Source organism: Equus przewalskii, chromosome 4, assembly GCF_037783145.1.
Source record: "Equus przewalskii isolate Varuska chromosome 4, EquPr2, whole genome shotgun sequence".
Taxonomy (NCBI): domain Eukaryota; kingdom Metazoa; phylum Chordata; class Mammalia; order Perissodactyla; family Equidae; genus Equus; species Equus przewalskii.
Window position 1 is genome coordinate 39,659,067 of NC_091834.1, and position 20,878 is coordinate 39,679,944.

The 20,878-nt window shown below is 41.2% G+C and overlaps 1 protein-coding gene across 2 annotated transcripts in view; it reads right to left on the bottom strand.

Moving 5' to 3' along the window:
* Positions 1-20,878, bottom strand: part of SLC25A13 (solute carrier family 25 member 13) — a 195,349-nt gene that overhangs the window by 121,646 nt on the left and 52,825 nt on the right. For both annotated transcript variants that reach the window (XM_070615671.1, XM_070615672.1), the window contains exon 4: positions 695-810. In XM_070615671.1, coding sequence (XP_070471772.1) covers positions 695-810 — 116 coding nt within the window. The remainder of the gene's footprint in view (positions 1-694; positions 811-20,878) is intronic.

Sequence of the window (20,878 nt, forward strand, 5' to 3'; positions counted from 1 at the left end):
TACTTCCTGTCAAATCCATCTTTAGTAGCCAGTTTATTTTTAAAAAAGAACTTACCACAGCCCCACCACTTCCTGGTCTTCCCATTCTTCTAATACTTAAAAAACTTCAGAGTTTTCTGCAGTTTGGCAGCTAATCTCCCTGAAGATGCTTCTGCCCTTCAAAATAAAGACGGCAGCAGCACAGCAGGCACTGTCAACCCAGGTGAGGGGCCGCATTGTTGAGGAGAACGAGGTTCTTCACCTATCACTCTGAACTACCACCTTGTGCAGCACCCCCGGCCTCAGGCTACTCTATGAGGACAAGGGAAGGACACCAAGTACTGGGACACGAGTGCCTTCTGTTCTTGGGCAGTTTGCTAACATCTTCATTCTATCAGTGCAAAGCACTACTGATTGTGAAGGGGATGAATAAAAGCCCTGTCTTGCTCTCACATTCTATGACTCTCATGAAAAAGTCATGCTGTGTCTTCCCTCATCTTAAAACTAACCCAGAGTATCCAAATTACTAAACTCAAAACTTATTTTTTCAAATAGGGAGATGTTTGAACTGGAGCTCCAAAACACTGAGATATCTTTGTTTAAAGGGATACACGAAATTCTTAAAAGCATTTCCATATGCTTCATTCTCGGGGAAAAAAAACAATGTTCACACAGTCTGAGCTTTCTTAGGTGCACACACATTCACGTCCCTTACCGAAAGTAACTTCTCCTTTGCCAGCTTTGTCAAACAGCTGAAAGGCCACCATGAACAAAGCATCTGGGGCACACAGCACAGATTCAAATGCTACAAATTCTTGAAAGGATATTAATCTGCAACATAAAACAAGCACAAAGCATAAAGTCAGTAGCTTGTGGAAAATAAAAGCATACACAAATATACACTAAAGAGAAAAAGAAAATGTCATTGTCAAAAATTAAAACTCAAACCTAGAAACATTGACAAACACTTAAGATTTCCCTTTATATAGAGTGGACTGAAATAACAATGTACAGAATCGAAAAGACATGACAGGTTTGAGGATATGGTGACACATTAAATGCATTATAATTTCAAATGTAACTGTTTTACCCAACATATCATTTTTGTTTCAGGCATATTGTTAGATTCTAGAGTTAAGGCTTAGATACTTTAGATTAAGATGTGATTTTGTAATAGCAAAATAGAGAAGCTTTGTCACTCATTAATACCTTTATACACCATGAAAAAATGATTCCCAGAGATTCATTCATTACCGATATCTATTGACCACTTGTCGACTGAACTAGTGATGATGCTGCGGGGCAGGGGGTGGAATACAGATAAATAAGATTAGAAATGTGACTCCAAGGAACTTCTAGTCTGGTGAGGCAGATAACACTGGTCTAGAATCAGTATACAAAACAGACAAATCATAAGACAGAGACCAATAGGAAACAGAATTCTGGTAAGAAATGAAAGAAGCCTTTGTGGCAGAAACGGAATGTGAGCTGGGTCGTGAAAAATGAGTGAAATTCAGGTATGTAGTAATGGGTGTAGAAGGGAGGGCATTTTAGGCAGGGGACACGCCTGCAGAAAGACAGGTGCAAGAAAGCTAGGGAGATTAAAAGTACAGGACCAGAGATGGGCCTGAAGACAAGCAAAGGGCCCAGTCAGTCTTCTCTAGGAAATAAGGAATGATCGAAAGTTTCTGAGCAAGGTCATGACAAGATCAACTCTATCCTTCAGGAACAGCATGACAGGCCACAGATGCTTTGACTTCCAAGAAGTAAACAAATTCACAAAAGCTTTCCTAGAAATGTTCTTTGCCTCGATTTTGTATTTTAAAATTTAATTGTCCAAATAATCCAATGATCCATTGAGATCGTCCAAGTCTCTGGAGGATATAGAGGGAAGACGACAACAGGAGTATTTTCCTATGTTTCACAGAACACTTAATCACTTCTCAACATCTTACAGAGAGAACATATTTTTTTTTTTTTAAAGATTTTATTTTTTCCTTTTTCTCCCCAAGGCCCTCCGGCACATAGTTGTATATTCTTCGTTGTGGGTCCTAGTGGTGGCATGTGGGATGCTGCCTCAGCGTGGTTTGATGAGCAGTGCCATGTCCGCACCCAGGATTTGAACCAACGAAACACTGGGCGGCCTGCAGCGGAACGCGCGAACTTAACCACTCGGCCACGGGGCCAGCCCCGAGAGAACATATTTTTATACAAAATGTTACCAAGTTAACTTAGCTGTTTCCCAGAATGTCACCTGATTATAATAATGTCACAAAGAAAGGAAAAACTCATGGTGTGTTCAATACACTATATGTCATTTCCCATTCAAGATACATCCTTCCGAATGCATGGAAACATTCAGGAACAGCATGTTTAACAGAAGAATATTTGCCCAGAACATTTTATCCTCTACCATACAGCCTGTCTCACTGAGAATCGATGGGCAAGCAACACCAGGGGTGGGAAGGGAAGGGAAGTAAGTTTGAGTCAAACATTCCCACCTGGCCTCAAGGAGTTTACAACCTGTTGTGGGGAGGGGAGGTAGTCATGCGCATATATACCATCAGAACGCAGCAGCTGAGGGTCAAAAGAAAAAGAAGAAGTAAAGCACTAAGGTGCACAAAAGGAGGGTGATTTATTCTGACTAGAAAAATTGGAGAATGCTGCAAGGAGCTGTAGCATTTAAAGAACAAATTTTGAAGTTGAAAAGATCTTAAGAGATCATCTACTTCAACCTCCTCCTTTTACTTTTGAGATAACTAGAAGTAGTTAATGACTCATATACGGTGAAACAATTGACTTCTGGCATTTAAAAAATGGCCTAAAAACCAGGTGTCTTGGTTTCCATTTGAGATAGAATTCCAACTGATATGGGAAGATGGAGAGAAGAAAGAAGGGTAGAGAGAGGTCATTCCACACTGAGGAAAGAACACAGCGAAGTATAGAGATGACGACAAATGGGGTGTGCTGTGTGCAGAGAGGGGCATAGGCATCACTGACATTGTATCTAATAGGTCATGAGGAGTCAAAGAGTGGCTTGACTTGTAATGCCAGCCACCTATTGAGCACCTTAAAAGCCAAGTTACAGAATCTTGTCTTTTTTGCAGGCAGTGAGAAGTCACTGAAGGTTTTAGAGTTAATAAATATCAGGTTCAGATTTTTGTTTTAGAAAAGGAACTCGTGTAGAAGACGAATTTAACAGAAGACGAATTTAACAGAAGAAAGATGAGATGTGGGGAGACAGCCTGACAGCAGAGGTCTAACCCAGAGCTAGAGCAGGAAGACTAAAAACAGACGGAAGGCTAGAAAACACAGTTGAGGCAGGAAGGACAAAACTTGGTAGCGATGGTATGGCAGAGGCTGAGGGACAAGAAAGAGTCCAAGTTATTCCCAAGACTTCTAACTTGGATAACTGAGTGAGATGATGATAAAGAATAAAAAAGGAAAAAGAGAGAAGGGACTTGTGAGAGAGTAAGACCAATTCTGATTGTGTTAAATTTGCGGTACCAGTTGGACACTGAAGTATGGTGTCCAGCAGGAAACCAAAAGGACCAGTGTGGAACTCAGTACAAATGGGCTGATATGGGTTGACTGTGTCTCCCAAAAAATTTATGTTGAAGTCCTGAGCCCTAGTACCTCAGAATATGACCTTATTTGGAAATAGGGTTGCTGTAAATGTAATTTGTTAAGATGAGCTCATACTGGAGTAGAACGGGCACCTAATGAAATATGACTAGAATCCTTAAAAAAGGGGGAAATTTGGACACAGACATGCACACAGGGAGAACGCCTGTGAAGATGAAGGCAGAGATTAGAGTGATGCTTCTACAAACTAGGGAACACCAAAGACTGCCAGCAAATCACCAGAAGCTGGGGAAGACGCGTGGAAGAGATCTTCCCTCACAGTCCTCAGAAGGAATCATCCTTGCCGACGCCTTGATCCTAGCCTCCAGAACCGTGAGATAATAAATTTCTTTGTTTTTAAGCCATCTAGTTTGTGGTACTTTGTTATGGCAGCCCTAGCAAACTGACTGAGGCCAAGAATTGGAAACACAGACTGGGGACTTTTTAAACAAAGGATACTTACAGCTGTGAATGAAACCGCCAGGGAGCATTCCAATCAGGGATGCTCGCTCACCATTCTCTAGACCAGTGAGGCAGTACAGAGGAGAAACGTGTTTCTGATTGTTTGCTTTCTTCTCACCACCACTCCTCACGCCCCATGACCCTTCTGAGCAGGCACCAACGACCACACAGCTACACTGCTCACCGGTCTAACGTGCTGGCAGTTTGTGAAGGCAGAAAACAATCCTATTTGCTAAATTATCCCCACACAGATGGTAGATTAGTTAAAAGCGAATCACACAGTATGTTATCTACAAAAGGGATATTTTAAGTTTAATGACTTGAATAAAGAAAGGCTTAAATACAATAAAAAGAGCATCTTACCTCTCAAAATGGTATGAGAAACCTGAAGACTAACTATGTGCATGAACAAATCCTCCTTGGCAATGTCACCGTGGTTTCACAACCATAACTGGCCAACGAATACTCTGGTATTTTAGGCATGTTACAGACACCAAAAAGGTATGTAATTTGGTAATCCTGTTAGATACAAGTATTATGCATCTATGTAGGAGGTATGTAAGATGAACCATGAAATCATAATGTCTTACTGTTCATCAAGATCATTTTGGATTTTCAAGATAATCTGACTAGAAGGCTATCAGAATAATTACACAGTACTGTATTCATTCACAGCATGATATCTAAAAACATTTATATATATATATTTTCATATAAACAGTACTTCAGTCTTGCTTTACAGATTTGATGGGTATTAGCATAAGTTACAACAAAGAATGCAAGCTTAATCAAGTTCAGACCTGGCTGGTGAGCTCAGATCCTTTTCCACCCTCAACTTCCAAGACTTCTCTGACAATGTTAGATGCCCTCTAAAATAAATCACACATTTCTGATAAACTCTGGGACTAGTATCTCAGGAACAGTACTTGACACTGATGCTCACCTGCAACAGCTAAGAATAGGACATGGGTCAGCTACCATGGAAGCAAATACAGAAGTCACATTCTCATAGGCTACACCATTCAGAGATCAGGGGAGGGGAGGTTTCTAACTACTTTATTTCACGGTTCTGACACCACCAGAGGTTTTTGGGGTTTTTTTTTTTTTTGGTTTTCGGATTTTTTTGAGGAAGATCAGCCCTGAGCTAACTACTGCCAATCCTCCCCCTTTTGCTGAGGAAGACTAGCCCTGAGCTAACATCTGTGCTCATCTTCCTCCACTTTATATGTGGGACACCTACCACAGCATGGCTTGCCAAGCAGTGCCATGTCCGCAACCGGGATCCAAACCGGCGAACCCCGGGCCACCGAAGCAGAACGTGTGCACTTAACCGCTGAGCCACGGGGCTGGACCCAGAGGTTTTTTAAGCAAGTCATTTTTGTTTTCCAAACCAGTAGAGCTGTTGTTCTCCTTCTGAAATTCATTTATAAAAGCACCAACTGTACAACTCCTTTAAGTCCAGGTAAAACAGCTAAAACACTAGATACCAGTATGAAATCCTGAGCCAAAGAGGAAAGAGATTAAAAGTAGATTGCATCTGTACATTATGCTTAGGACAATGTAAGATTACAGATCTATTACATATACAGAAATATACTAGAAGGATACACACCAAAATGAGGACAGTGCTTCTTTATAGTAGCGTAACTTTAGGTCTCTTCTCTCCCACTTCTCAACTTTGCAAGGGACAGCTCTTAGCCTATACTTAAAATATAATAGAGAATACAGACTGAAAACTAAGATATTATGGGAAAGCTGGTAACATAAGAGAACTGGAGATAAATTACTCAATGAATTCAAAGGAGGGAAAGATTATTGTTAAATTGAGAGAAAGGAGGAGATGGGGAAAGTTAGTGAAATTAGGAACATAAGATGTCAAGGGGAACATGTGATCAAGTGGACATGTAAGATCAGTCTTGCAGGACAGGTAAGACACGATCAAGCAGAGATGGGAGGTAGGGGACGGAGAAGACACCAACAGCAGGGAGGGGCTTCAGTGCCTATTACACCTGCCGGGCATGGGCCAGTGCTAGGAATACACAGATGTAAAGGGAAAACTCTGTTCCCCAAGAACTGTGGCCCAGAGGGGCAGATGATGAACCAAGAACCAAGAAAGGAAGGCGGGAGGTGAAGAGCCACAAGAAGTGCAAGTTTGTCAGAGTGAGGGCAAGTGCAATGGAAGGTATCGTGCTCATGTCCTGAGATGACAAAAGTCTGAGATTTTTAATGACGTGATGAATTTGTGCTTCAGACCATTTAATCTGGCAGAGGAGTGTTAAATGAACTGGAAGGAGAAGAGCCTGGAGTTGGGGAGATGTGTTCGTTAAATCCAGGGAAGAGTCATGAATGCCTGAGAGAGAAAGAAGGGCCCCACATGACAAAGGGATGGGAGTATACGGTGCTATGTTCTCCAGAGGACAATTGGGCAACACGGCAAGAGTCTTAAAAAGGCCCACAGTCTTTGACACGACAATCCCACTTCTAGGAATTTATCCTAAAAAATAATTAATGAACACGTGCAAATTTTATCTGCAGGGATGTTCAAGCAGCATTGTTGATAATAGTGAAAACAACTTCAATATGCAACAATATGTGACTGATTAGATAAAGGAACATTTGTCCACAGAATACTATCCAACCACTACAAATTGCTATAAACAAATTCATGTTATTAAGTAAAAACTGTTATACAAATGTATATAGAAAATGATCCCATTTTGTTAAAAATGGACAAAAATAATATTTTATACAGATATACAAAAAGTTTGAAGGACATACACCAAAAGTGTTAGCAATGGTTATCTCTAGGTAGTTAAAATATTAGAACTTTAAGTGTTTTTTTCTATTTTCTAATCTTTTCAATAATACATATACTGAATTATTTTTATAAGAAAAAAAATTTATCTGAAATAAAACAGCAAGGACCTAAACTTGGTTAGTGGCACAAGGACTGAATAAGAGATGCAGGCATGGGGCGGGGTGGGGGGAGTGAAAACAGAAACAAACGATCAGAAAGAATCACATTGATTCTGGGATCCAAGGTGGATAACCGCCAGTTCTCTTCTCCTGGCTGTTGCTTATTCTCGCTCAGCAGTGCCTTATACCCCATGTGGTCCCTTTCATCTCCCGCCTGGCTCCTATCTCCAGGCCAACTCTGTGGCTACAAAAGTTGAAGCAACTGCACATAAGGATCTGATCTGTTCAGACTTCAGGAAGTTTGGTTGTAGACAATGCACCATATCAAAATCCAATTACCACTTTGACTTAAGGTTCCTAACCACAAGAGTGCTTCGCAAAAATAACTTCTTATAACCCTCCTCTGTGTGTTACAACAGAAACCAAACAATTGTCCAGGATTAATGGCAGAGATAAAAATAAATGGAAAATCTTAACTCCAAAAACGGGGTTCCAACCACCAGACCACCCAGGTTCAAGTATCTGTGAATGTCAAGGAAACAAACCCCAACAGAAGTGGGCTGTCTTGTGATGGCAAGTTTATCAAAAGACCTTTGGCCTCCATGATTTTCATATCTTTGATACTTTTGGGGCTTCCAGCTCTTATCTTCCTCCCAAATACCTTGCAAATATACACTGTTCAGGCCACCAAGCAAATATGTACCCTGAACCTATTAGATGCCAGGCAATGCCCCAGGCACTGAGGATGCCTTGAGTAAGACTGACAGATTCCATGACCTCAAGGAACGACATTCTTGTGGAGAAGGCAGGCAATGGGCACAAACACAAAGGTAAGATGATCCCATAATCAGATAACCGCTCTGTAGAGGACAAAATAAAGGAATGCATTAAAGCAGGGCTGCTAGCCCCAGTGAGCCTCTAACTCGTCTGAGGAGGGACCTGAGCAGTCATTCATTTTTCTAAACTTCCCAAATGATTCTACCATGCAGCCAAGCCTGAGGATGATGGAGAAGAGAGGCAGCTGCTCTGCCTAAGGTCCTCAGGAAATGCCTCTTGGGAGGTGGCATTAAAATCTGAATAATGAAAAGGAGGAACCACTGGGAAGATCTGGAGCAAGGGGATTTGGGGCAGAAGAAACCTCAGTACAAGGGCCAACCCTAAGACAGGCCAACCTTGGCAAGTCGCATGGGGCAGGGAGATGCCTGAGCCACTCCGGAGCAGAGGAGGAGGGAAGCCAGAAGGGAGACCGGGATGAAGGAGAGTGCAGGGCACACACTGCTGTGCGCATTTTATCCCAAGTTTACATGGGAAACAGTCATTGCTGGAGGGTTTTACGCAGGGCTTGAAGTGACCTCATGGAAAGAACAGTCAGGACACTGTGGAGTACAGACTGCAGGGCGAAACAGTAAGTCCAGTCAGAAGCGGCCGTAGTGGGCTGGACTAGGGTTGTACCAGGAGAGAGAAATGAGAAGTGGTTAAACCCAGGATACATGCTCTAGACAGAGCTAGGGGAGCTGGTCCCAGTCACAGCATACAGCTTTCAAAGCCCAGGGGCAGGTCACACACACACTGGGGACACTCGGTGGCCTGTGGATGCAGGTGATGTGGTAGCCAGAAGCACAGACTCGCAGGTCCCGAAGTTACTGAGGACATGAAAAGTACTAGTTAGGCAGATGACGAAGGAGCTCATAAATAAAGATTTTATTTAATATGCCAGCTGATGGTCGAAGAGCAAACAAACTAAGCTTCACAGCCCCAATTATGTAAATTCATCACAATTGTTCTTAACGCGCTCCAAAAGAGACAACGAATTATTACCTAACTTTATATTCTAAAGACCCTCAGTAATACGGTGGAAGGAGGCCCGAGTTCTAGCTTTTCCTTTGCCTACCTTGCTGAATGATCTTGCAGGGCAAGTAGGGGCAGACTCCTTTCCTGATCTACAAAAGGCGCTCTCTCTAATGCCTTTCACTTTACGATCTCATTTTCTCCCATTTTCTGTTACAGGGAGCCATTCCCTGCCCACTCTGGCTTCAGCACCGGCCTTGGCATTCCCTGGAGTGCATCTGTTCTGAGGCCAGCTGGGCTCCCCAGCTCGACCAGGCACTCACTCAGGTTCAAATCTCACTGTAGCGTTTGCCAAGGGCCTATTTAAATTCATGGCTCCAGTGAAAATCTGGCAGACTGAATATTGTTCAAACAAGTAGGCTACTGCCTGGCTTTAAAAACCTATTAAAGATTTTATTAGCAATTTTACTGTTTTGTTATCATGAATTTAACGTATAAATACCACTTCCGCATATATCACTGCCTCTATATTGCCAAAAAAAAAAAATAAAGATAAATCTATAGGCTCTTGTAATTGTGAGCCTAACTCAGTAAGTGATATACCCATACTTCCAGATCTACCTGTCTGTCCACTGCCTTGCAGTTCACTCCAAATAGTACTCGAGCTGCCCAAGGCTGACTGTGTTAACTAGTGGGATTTATCGAGGGCATTCTTGTACCTTCCACATTTTCTTCCTTATCAGAGAGATCAAACACATTTACCAGGTTTGATGCATCCCTATTAGACTTCTCTTTTGCTAACGGTTAATTACACACTAGAAAAATATCCTACACCTCCTCTATACCCCATTCCTTCTTCCCTGCCCTCTTAAATAATACTGCCCAGTGACCTCAGGAGAACCTGTCCCTGTGTCCCGCAGCCTCCCCCAACCTCCCATCTTTAACCTTTGAGTCATACAGAAGCTCTAATCGTGGCCAATCCCCACAAGAGTGATACTGCATCAAGGAAAAGAATGATCACAAGATTTCAAAACTAGAGACAAATCAGATTCTCTATCTCCACAGACTGGAGCAATATTCTGTTATTTCTTAAATACTAATAGATATCATTAAAAAAAAAACCTTAAAAACTATATTACCTTGTTCCTACTTTGTATAATTACCAATATTGACAGGAGAAGATAATAACGTGCATCACAAATATTCTGTATTTTAATTACATTGAGGGTTAAGCAGCATTTTGAGATCTACTGAAAAACTTGAGCTTTTTGTTTTTTAAGGAAGTGTACTAAGTTAAAAAAAAACCAAAACTCATTTTAAACTGGGGATTGCTTTTAAAGTGGGGAAAAAATTTAAATGGGGGAAAGAAAGGCCACTGGTGAAAAAAGGGGAAAGGAGTTGTAAACTATATTGGAAAATCAACTTAGGCAAGCAAAGTAGATTTAAAAAAACAATCTAAGTTTCCTACATCTTCTCTTACTCTTTTAATTAAGGCTGGATAAGGCGGCTTCAACTTTACTAAAATAGTAAATGAAGGAGGATAGGGGAGATAAATCGCAGATAAGAAATCAGTTACTGAAAAGCCAGTAGGCACACAAATTTGTCAGCTGGCCTTTTCTAAGTGCCCACTGCTACCGGCCCATCCCTCTGCACGAAGCACAGGTTAGCTGTCAGGTTGCCGCTGGATATCAGTTACTTGAAATGCCTCCTGGAGAGCCCACCCTGCCAAACCTTTTGCTCCTATCACTTCTGTCTCCAGTTTGATTGTTCCCTTGGTTTAGAGCTGAAAAGCACAAAAAGTACCCTCCACTCAAGAGACTTTGTGAGCACCCAAGGCACAGAAGACAGCCCGAGAAACAGAATATTCTCTCATGCATACTTTTAGCAGATGCCTATATTCACCTATGGGTTCTTTACTCAAATAGCATTTTAAAATACCAAAAATTGATTGAGTTAAACTATTTTCTTAATCAGAACACACTGCCTTTCTCAAAGTGTTTTTTTGACTCTCTGAAGCAAGGTAATGATGATTAAAATGATATTCGAAAACAAATAAAAGGCACCTCAGCACAGTCACAGAAAAAAATGACAAGAGTCAATGTGCTACTTTCTTTCATCTGCCAATGACGAACTCCGAGTTAGTCACTCTGTTAAAAAAAAATAAATAAATAAACAGTAAACTAGATTTTTAAAAAAATACATAAAGTTTTACTGATTCCTCTTCGAGAAACATTATCGACTACTCAGGAACATTGAAACATTTTCTTTCATTGAATTATAAACTTTATGTTTTAGATAAACATAAAAATCTTTTTTGATGTGATCGCAACATAAGCCTTCAGCAAAGCAAAAATTAAGTGACTAAAATAGCCCTTATCATATTTCTAAAAATAAAATTATTCATGGTGTGGGCAAGAAGAAATAAAACGACACAGGCTTGAGCCAGAATATCATACACAAAAAACAGCCAACATTAATATCTGCTGTGCCAGCTGAATTCAAATTAACCCAATTTTACATGTTAATTAAACCAGCTATTTTGTTCTTATTGTATTTTTGCTTCTTAAATAGTGGAGTCTACAAGTGATTCCCAACAGACTTTTTCCAACAACAATGACGTATTCATTTACTTCTATTATGACCACACAATACAGTAACTGAGCAGTAATTTTTCACAGTCAATTACATGTGTGGTTCTTTATGCTTAAAGATGCTGAAATAATGTGTACTATAGAGCCATATGCCTGAAGCTCTAGTCTGCCTGAGGCAGTTGCCTGGGTAACACATTTTCTCTCTGGTTTAGCATAACCCTTCAGTGAATATCATTAGGTGTCATTTAATAGCAAACATTAACAGGAACTTCAATACACTACTTAGCTAGAGTCATTTTACCCATGTAAACAAGTGCTTCATCATTTATAAGAAGCTTAAAATAGATTATGATTTTCTGTATTTAAGACTATGAAAAAGAAAAAAAAAGTGCCACGTGTTGATTCTAAATTGAATTTGCATAAATTTCTAATAAGAGAACTCAGATGGAGTTTCAGGGGTAACACTGCTCATCAATAGGGTCATAATAGTCAATATAAGCAAAGAAAGATTAGGCTTTTAAAATTTACTCAAAGTTGTGAAATAATTCCATCAATTTCATCTCAGATGGTCAAAGACTGTTTTATTCTCTTTCCTAACAAGGGGAGGAGATAAGGTACTCAAGTTCAGTAACAAAATGAATTTAAAGAATAAGGTGTTTTGGGGCTAGCCCTGTGGCCGAGTGGTTAAGTTTGCACACTCCGCTTCGGCGGTCCAGGGTTTCGCCAGTTCGGTTCCTGGGCCCGGACATGGCACCACTTGTTAGGCCATGCTGAGGCGGCATCCCACATGCCACAACTAGAAGGACCCACAACTAAAATATATACAACTATGTACTGGGGAGATTTGGGGAGAAAAAGTAGAAAAAAAAAAAAAGAAGATTGGCAATAGTTGTTAGCTCAGGTGCCAATCTTTAAAAAAAAACAAAAAAAGAAGTTGTTTAAAAATCAAGGCATATAGTAACAAATAGAAAGTTTGGCACACATTGTGAATTATCTAAAACATTTTAAATTATTAAGAATTTAATGAAGTATACTCTAGTTTAGATATGACAATATACGGTTTAGACAGGGTGTTCCAGGGCAATGCCTGCATTAAGAGTAGCAGCCGTCCCCAGTAATCTCCATCAGCCCTCCATCCCCTGCCACCCCAAACAAGCATCCGTGTCTAAGAAGAACAACGTGCTTGCTCTAAAAACATATGGTCTCAACACTTAGAGCCTTCCCACCACCAGATTCCCAACCACTCCTAAACCACGAAATGATTTTTCTGACACACATCATAATTCCGTGTAAGCCTAAACTCTCAGCCTATAAGCAATTACAACTTACCCTCTATTATCTGCATTACATAAGGGCCTCCAAGTTTTCAATGTTAATTTTAAAGGACGCGTACAAAAAAAATATGAATCGCCAAATGGCACTGCTCCCTCCAATATACTTTCTCACCTTTCCCATCACAGGAGAAAGGCAGACTTCAAAATCCTGGAAGCGGGGGTGGGGGAACTGACCAAGGTTCAGGGGACAGCCCCAGAGCTGTCCTCAGTCACCCTAAGAGCAACTAAAGAGAAAGCCCTGCCAAGAATAAGTGAGTTCTTGGCTATGTGGATTGAGATCCAAGATACAAATATAACAATGAACTGGGATCTTTCTTCTCCTTCTCACACCTGTTTCCTAATCCAAAATACGGAAGAACTGACCACAAAAAATGGAGTGACTTAGCCGTGGGTGCTATGCTTTTACCTCCCACTGCTCCACGATATTCATACAGCTGTTCACAAAGGTGAGTAAAACCTCAATCACCATGTCAGTCCTGGGGCTGAGATGCGGTTGGCAAGGAAAAAATAACTTGGTATTAAATGTCTCTATGCCATTTTGGTTTCAGCACTCTGCTTTTAAATAAGGTAAATCACGAGAAACAAATCGACAGCAAGGATAAATCTTTAAGCAAAACATTTTCAAGATATAGTGGGATCAATACGGATTCAGTCACATTTCTGGTGCCTCCCATGACTATTCGTGATCTGAATGATTATCGGAGACACTGTAAGATTTCAAACAAAATTTTAAAAATGAAAACTAAATCATATAAACTGTCACTAGTGGGAAAAGTAGCCTAATCACTTAAGAAATATTAATGAGAATTGAAATAAAAGTGATTTCTGATTATAATATTCTGATTAAGTAGTGTTTCTGAATTTTACCCCAAATCCACATAAACAGAATGCTATTTCCATCCCTCCCCTCCCCATACAGATTGATTAAAATTTTCTACATGTGAGGCCAGCTTGGTGGTATAGTGGTTAAGTTTGCATGCTCCACTTCAGCATCCCAGGGTTTGCGGGTTCAGATCCCGGGTGCAGACATGCACACTGCATGTCAAGCTATGCTGTGCCAGCATCCCACATACAAAATAGAGGAAGATGGGCACAGATGTTAGCTCAGGGCCAATCTTCCTCACCAAAAAAGAAAAAAAAATTACTACATGAACATACAGTCCTGCGTCACTTAACAACAGGGATACGTTCTGAGAAATACATCATTAAGCAATTTCATTGTCATGCGAACATCACAGAATGTACTAAAGGGGATCAAAATTTGCCAGCCTGAAATGTCTCCTTAACATGAAGATTATTTTAGGCTGATTATTTTTAAGAAACAAAGGACTCAGAAAGTTTTTCTTGTTACCACCCCCTTAACTGCCTAAAAGGATTCAGATTCAAAACCTGTCTCAGGAAGTGGGCTATAACCTTGGCATAACATGAAGTAGGTGGTAGATAGGGAGGAACCTAGAAAAGCCTGTTTGTTGGGCTCCCCTCCGTGTTCTTCTGTTTCTGTGTGGCCAGATAAATGCTTGTTTTCCAAAAGTTTGCTCCTTTTCACCTACCTGTGAATTGCCTTCCTTCCCTTTGAAATCCCTGACTCTCCCTACCCCCAACATCTTCTTTGGTCTTTAGCAGAGCATGGTAATTAAGGTGAGGGCTTCAGCCATTTTGGTGAGTTACTCAGTCTTCTTGGGTTTCTCCTAAGTATACATGTTCTTAAATTTGTCTTTATTTTTCTCCTGTTAATCTTTCTCACATCAATTTAACCCTTAGACCAGCCAGAAGAATCTAGAAGGGTAGAGGAAAATTTCTTCCTCCCCCACAGTACTTACACAAACCTAGATGGTATAGCCTACTGCACACCTAGGCTATACGGGACTAATCTTATGGGACCACCATCGTATATGCGGTCCATCCTTGACCGAAACATCGTTACGCAATGCATGATTGTAATTTGCTTGCTTAAGGACTGGCAGAACATCTCGTAAAGAAACAACAAATTTTTCGTATTTAATTATATTTAGCTATACTGTAGTCTCCCCTTATCCATGGAGGATACGTTTCAAGACCTCCAGTGGATGCTTGAAACTTGGGATAGTGGCAGAAGTTTTATATCCTACGTTTTTTCCTATACAGCTCTTCCTTGAATTACAATGGGGTTAGGTCCCAGTAAACCCATCGTAAGTTGAAAATATCCTAAGTCAAAAATGCATTTAATAAACCTACCGAACATCCTAGCTTAGCCCAGCTGACCTTAAACATGCTCAGAATACTTACAACATCACCCTTCAGTGCGGCACAATCATCTAAGACAAACCCTATTTTATAATAAAGTGTTCAATCTCTCACATAATTTATTGAATACTATACTGAAAGTGAACAACAGAATGGTTGTCCGGGTACAAAGTGGTTTAAGGGTATCGGCTGTTCACCTTAGTGATCGCGTGGCTGACTGGGACCTGCAGCCCGCTGCTGCTGCCCTGCATCACCAGAGAGGATCATACCAAATATCAGCAGCCTGAGAAAAGATCAAAATTCAAAGTGCAGTTTCTATGGAATGCGTATGACTTTGGCACCATCTTAAAGTGGAAAAATCATAAGTCTAACCATCATAAGTTGGGGACCATCTGTGCATACGTATTTGAAGTCCGACAGCAAAACTAGCGCAAATTTCTTTTCCCTTCTTTACAATTTCATGGATAGAAGATTCATTCTCAATGTAGATCTCGGCATCCTCAACATAAGATTTTTTCCTTTCCTTATTAAGTTGAAAACTTTCACCTTTTCCCTTAAAGGAAGCACTTTACGGCTTCTCTTTGGCACATCCATAGATCCAGCATCACGAGCCTTGCTCTTTGAGGCTGTGATTAAGTAAAATAAGAGTTACCTGAACACAAGCACTAGGACATCGTGACAACTGATCTGATAACAAAGACAGCCACTAAGCGCCTAAGAGGCGGGCACCATATACGGCGTGGATATGCTGGACAAAGGGACGATTCACCTTCCAAGTGGGACAGAGCAGGATGGCGCGAGACTTCATCACATTACTCAGAATGGCACACAATTTAAAACTGATGAATTGCTAACTTCTGGAATTTTCCATTTAATGTCTTCAGACTGCTGTTGACTGTGGGTAACTGAAACCACAAAAAGCGGAACTACGGACAAGGGGGGACTACTGTACAAATAACCACCAACAAAATACAATGAATTCACCTATTAACACAGGGCCCCATCAATGTAGATTCTCATTAAAAGAACCAAAAGCATTTATTGTAACTGTTTGAGCCTGGTCTACTTAAGTTTATATTTTATTTTACTTTTGGGAAGAGGCTATGTAAATGCCCAAAAACAGGTAAGAAAAGAAAAATTTTCTCTCCTAATTGATCCGTCATGTTTCCCCATCCTATTCCACACTATCTCTGCATTCATTAACAAGTTCTATTTCTAAACGTCTCATAACAATACTAAGCTTTTTTAAATGTAGGCAATTACAACAGAAAACAGCAACTGTAAAGAATAATCAAAATTAGAAACTGTGGGGAGTATTTTATATTTTTGCAAAAGCAAATTAAGTTACAAGACTTGAGAGTCTTGCTTTTTCTAGGTACAATTATTATTAATTGTGGAAAAGCAACATTAGCGTTCTAATGCTTTTTCCTTCAGAAAGTTGGTGACTGTCTTCTTTCCTGACTTTGAAAAAAAAAAAACCTCTAGAAGAAAGCACTGATCAGGAAATCATAAGGCGACAGAAAGAGGGTTTCAGTATGAATTACATATTCAGCCAATGCTCAGGGTTTCAACATGAATTATCTGTTCAGCCAATCCTTAGGTACTTTCAAGGGGGGTTTTCCCCAAATGGCAATGTTAACACCCTTTGTGAATTTAAAAAACCATATTCTAAACTAATAGCTAGAAGAATAATGTGAACTAAAATTTATTGAAAGAGAAGAGACATGGCTGCATTTACTTAACTCTGCTGCAGAAGGCCATAACTCACTCGACCATAAGCAGAGATGACAGGAGCAGAGGGACAGAGCTGACTAGAAGAGATGGGCAGAGGGGCAGTGCCCAATGGAGCCCAGTCAGGGACGCCCTGACCTTCACAGGGTTTGGAAGAGGAAGGGCAGGAAGATCAAAAAGGATCAAGAACCTAATCCTATGGGTGGTTTTCTCAATACAAAGAGTCAGAGTAATTTTACAAAAACCAGAATGACCCCAGACTATTGTGGTACCAGCCTATTTGGAGAGGAAAAGTGAAGACACAAGAGAAAAAGATGTGCTAAAAGTTTTAGCAACTAGTACAGACAGAGACTGCATAAAACGTGCGAGTGTTCCCAGGAGAAAATGACAACCAGAGCTTCCAACTCGGTGAATTTCACCATGGAACCGGAAAGACAACCTGAGCATCTCATCCCCTCACCATCTTGATACAATACCTCACACATTCACCGTGCGTATGTATCCAATCCATTCAAACCAAGTCAACAAACACGGACGGAGTGCTACTGTGAGCCAGTCATGCCGTTCTAGGATCTGCAGATTCCGCAGTGAACAAAACAGACAAAAATCTCTCCCCTCACGGAGCTCAGTCAAGTGTGTGTGATGAAGCGGAGGAGAGACAATAAAACAGTAAAATTTGATGTTACAAGACAACCACTATGAGAAATACTATAGTAAAGAGGGGAATGGAGTGTTGGAGGTACAATTTAAAACAGCATGTTCAGGGAATGCCTCCCTAAGAAGATGTCATTGGAACAAAGACCTCAAGGAAGTGAGCGAGCTTCTTGGGGGAACAGGAAGTACGCGAGCTTCTTGGGGGAACAGGAAGTGCAAAGGCCCTGAGGTGACACTGAGCATGGTATGTGCAAGGTGCAGCAAGATGACCAATGGGGCTGGAACAAAGTACTTAAAGGAAGAAGGGGAGGAGATGAAGGAGTGGGGTTAGGGAAGAAGAGAGTGAGCGCTGTAAGGGCTTGCTGGCCACAGGAAAAACTCTGGCTTTTATTCTCAGTGAAATGGGGAGCTGTACAGGATTGTGAGCCAGAGAGTGACATGATCCAACTTAGGTTTTTGCTCTTAATTTAACAGTTTTATTTTTGAAAATGTACATTTACATGAACCTGCAGAGAGAATAAAATAAAGCAGAACTACAGTGATATGTACATTTGCTACCCTGCTTCCCCTTTTAAGCATCTTTACCAGCAGCAGGTGCATCACCATCTATCCTGAACCTGGGCTCTATGTAGAAATCAACCTGATGAGCCTTTTCCTAAGCAGCTCCTAAAGGGATGCCCCAGTCAGGGACCCTCAAATCATCAGCCCTTCAGAGAGGACCACAGCAGCTGTGAACTTAAGAGATGGAAACTTCTCTATAGTTATCCCATGGGCCTTTATGAAACAAGACCAAGTAATTGAGCTTGTCTTGGAGTTTCCTTTCAGACCTTTTCTCACACTGGGGGTTGCCTCAAAACGTATCCTGGGTCTTTGTCTTTCCTGGCTATCTTTCTTGGTCAGCTTTCTGCCATCTTCCTTTTTCATATGGTCCTCATTGGTATCATGAAGCCTGAAAAGCAGCTGCTGCTACTGCTACCTTGCTAAGAAATCAGACAGAGGAGTTTTACTATATTTTGAGGGTAAAGCCAACCAGATTTGATGAAAGATTAAATGTGAAGTATGAGAGAAAAGGAGGAAGAAAGGATATCTCCAGGGTTTGGGATCCAAGCAACTGCAAGATAAAGATGCAGAGACAGCAAATAGGAAGAACAGTTTTGAAGAGAAGGATCAGGAGCCTAGTTTAGGACACCTGAGGTTTGAGAGGCCTATGGGACGTGCAAACAGAGATCTTCAGGAAATAGCTGGATGGATGGGACTCTAGAGATCAATGGGGAGGAGAGTGCTGGAGACACAAAAGTATAAGTTTTGAAGTATTTAGTACCATGAGATGAGATTACCCAAGAAGTAGTTAGAAAAAACCAGAAGTCCAAGGACTCAGCCCTGAGAATGGGAGATGAGGAAGAATCAGAAAAGGGGACAGAGACAGGACACCCAGGGAGGTTTGAGGACAGTGTGGTGTACTGAAAGTGAAGAGAGTATTTCAAGAAGGTATGAAGGAACAACTATCTTAATCTGAGGACTACTATTATCATTGGATTTTGCTTTGTGGATGTGTGATGCAATAGAAAACACATATACTGGTCACTACTCGCAGTTCCTGGCATAGAGCTCCTAAAACCCTGACAATTTCCTAGGTGATAAGAGCACTAGGAAATTCTTTTCTTCTACTATTTGGTCTTTGATCCTGCTTCCTGACATAGAGTTCCCAAATCCCTTGGAATTTCCTGGGTGACAGCAGCGTCCTTTGTTCTGATGAAGCGACTCTTGGATGGGAGCTGGTCATCAGAAAGACCAATGATGAGGAGCTTGGAATTCTCAGCCCAACCCCACATTCTCTAGAGAGGGGAGAGGGGCTGGAAACGTAGTCAGTGACTGATCATGCCTACCTGAAGAAGCCTCCATAAAAGTCCCAAAAGTACGGGCTTCAGGGAGCTTCTGGGATGGTGAACACATGCCAGTTCTGGGAGAGTGGGGAGCTCAGAGAGGTCACAGAAGCTCCACATCCCTTCCCAGATACCTTGCCCTATGCATCTCTTCCATCTGGATGCTCATCTGTACCCTTTATCATATCCTTTTATAATAAACTGGTAAAGAGTAAGTGAACTGTTTTCCTGAGCTCTGTGAGCCATTCTAGCAAACTAATCAAACTCAGAGGGAGTCGTGAGACCCTCCAAGTTATAGCTGATCAGTCAGAAGCACAGGTAATAACCTGGTCTTGAGACTGGCATCTGAAGTGGGGGGGGCGGGGGGGGGCCGGTCTTGTGGGACTGAACCCTTAATCTGTGGAGTCAGATGTTATCTCCAGGTGGATAGTGTCAGAACTGAGTTCAGTTGTAGTACACTCAGCTGGCATCACAAAATTCTTGGTGTGGGAAAAACCCACACACATTTGGTGACTAGAAGTGTCAGAAGGGAAGTGTTCTGTATGAGTAGTAAAAGAGACTCACACAGGAGGAAGAGGGAGTTTTTCCTAGTCAGGATCTTAACATGAGCAGACTCAGCAGAGGAAAACCTGAGGGGAGTGGATTCAGCAGGAATGGGCAGAGACGAACTGCCGAGGGCCAGAAGAGACAGTGTTCTTGATGAGCTTTCCAGAAAGAGCAGAAGTAGGGTAGAAGCTGGAGGAGGAAGTGGAATCATGAGATGTTTTTCTTAATATGGGAAAAATACTGTAAGGTTTGTGTGTTTCCAGGAAAGATCCCAGTAATGGGGGAGGAGAAGCGGGAGGTGATAATGCAGGAGAGAGAGAAGGAATGCTGGAACAGTATCTGTGAGGGAAGTGAGCAGGGAGAGCTGACTAAACTCTTCCACAGATGTTATCACCAGGCAACAACATTCAAGTGTTCACAGAGTAAGTAATAACCCAACTAATCAGATGAGAAAACTGGCCCCGAAAGGTTAGGTGACTTGTCTAAGGTCCCAGGGCTTTTCAAAGACTTAGTACAATGTGAATGTGATTTTTCAATCGCCATCAGTGTTCCTTCCACTATACAATGCTTTTCCCATTCAAACAATGCTGTTCTGTCTGAAGGCAGCAGTTACCAGAAGAATGAGTTATAGCAAGATATGTACATCACAGTCCTTTTCCCGTGTGAGTGGACAAGGGAGGCCGACAGACTCAGAAGCATTGGGTGCAGGAAAGTGGGGAGAAAATGGAAGGAAGTAAAATGATACGCTGAGTGTAATCACGGCTTATAGTTCATTATGGTACGTCCAGTTCTGACAAGAGCCCTAACAGTGGTCTGGGAAAATATCCTTATAACCCGAATAACGTAAACCTTAAAAGCAGTGGTACACAAACTTTAACAGCTATTAGAATAAACTGGGGAAATGATTAAAAATGCACATTCTTATGCTATGCAACCATAAGAAGGATGAGGAAGATATCTCTACACATTTATAGAGTGACTTTTAGGAAATATGATTAAGTGACAAAAGTAAGTGAGTGAGTATGAGAGTGTGTGTGTGTGTTCTAGGGACTAACATTACACACATGCTGTGATGGTTAATTTTATGTGTCAACTTGATTGGGACCTGGAATTAAACATTATTAAATGTTAAACATGTCCAGATTAA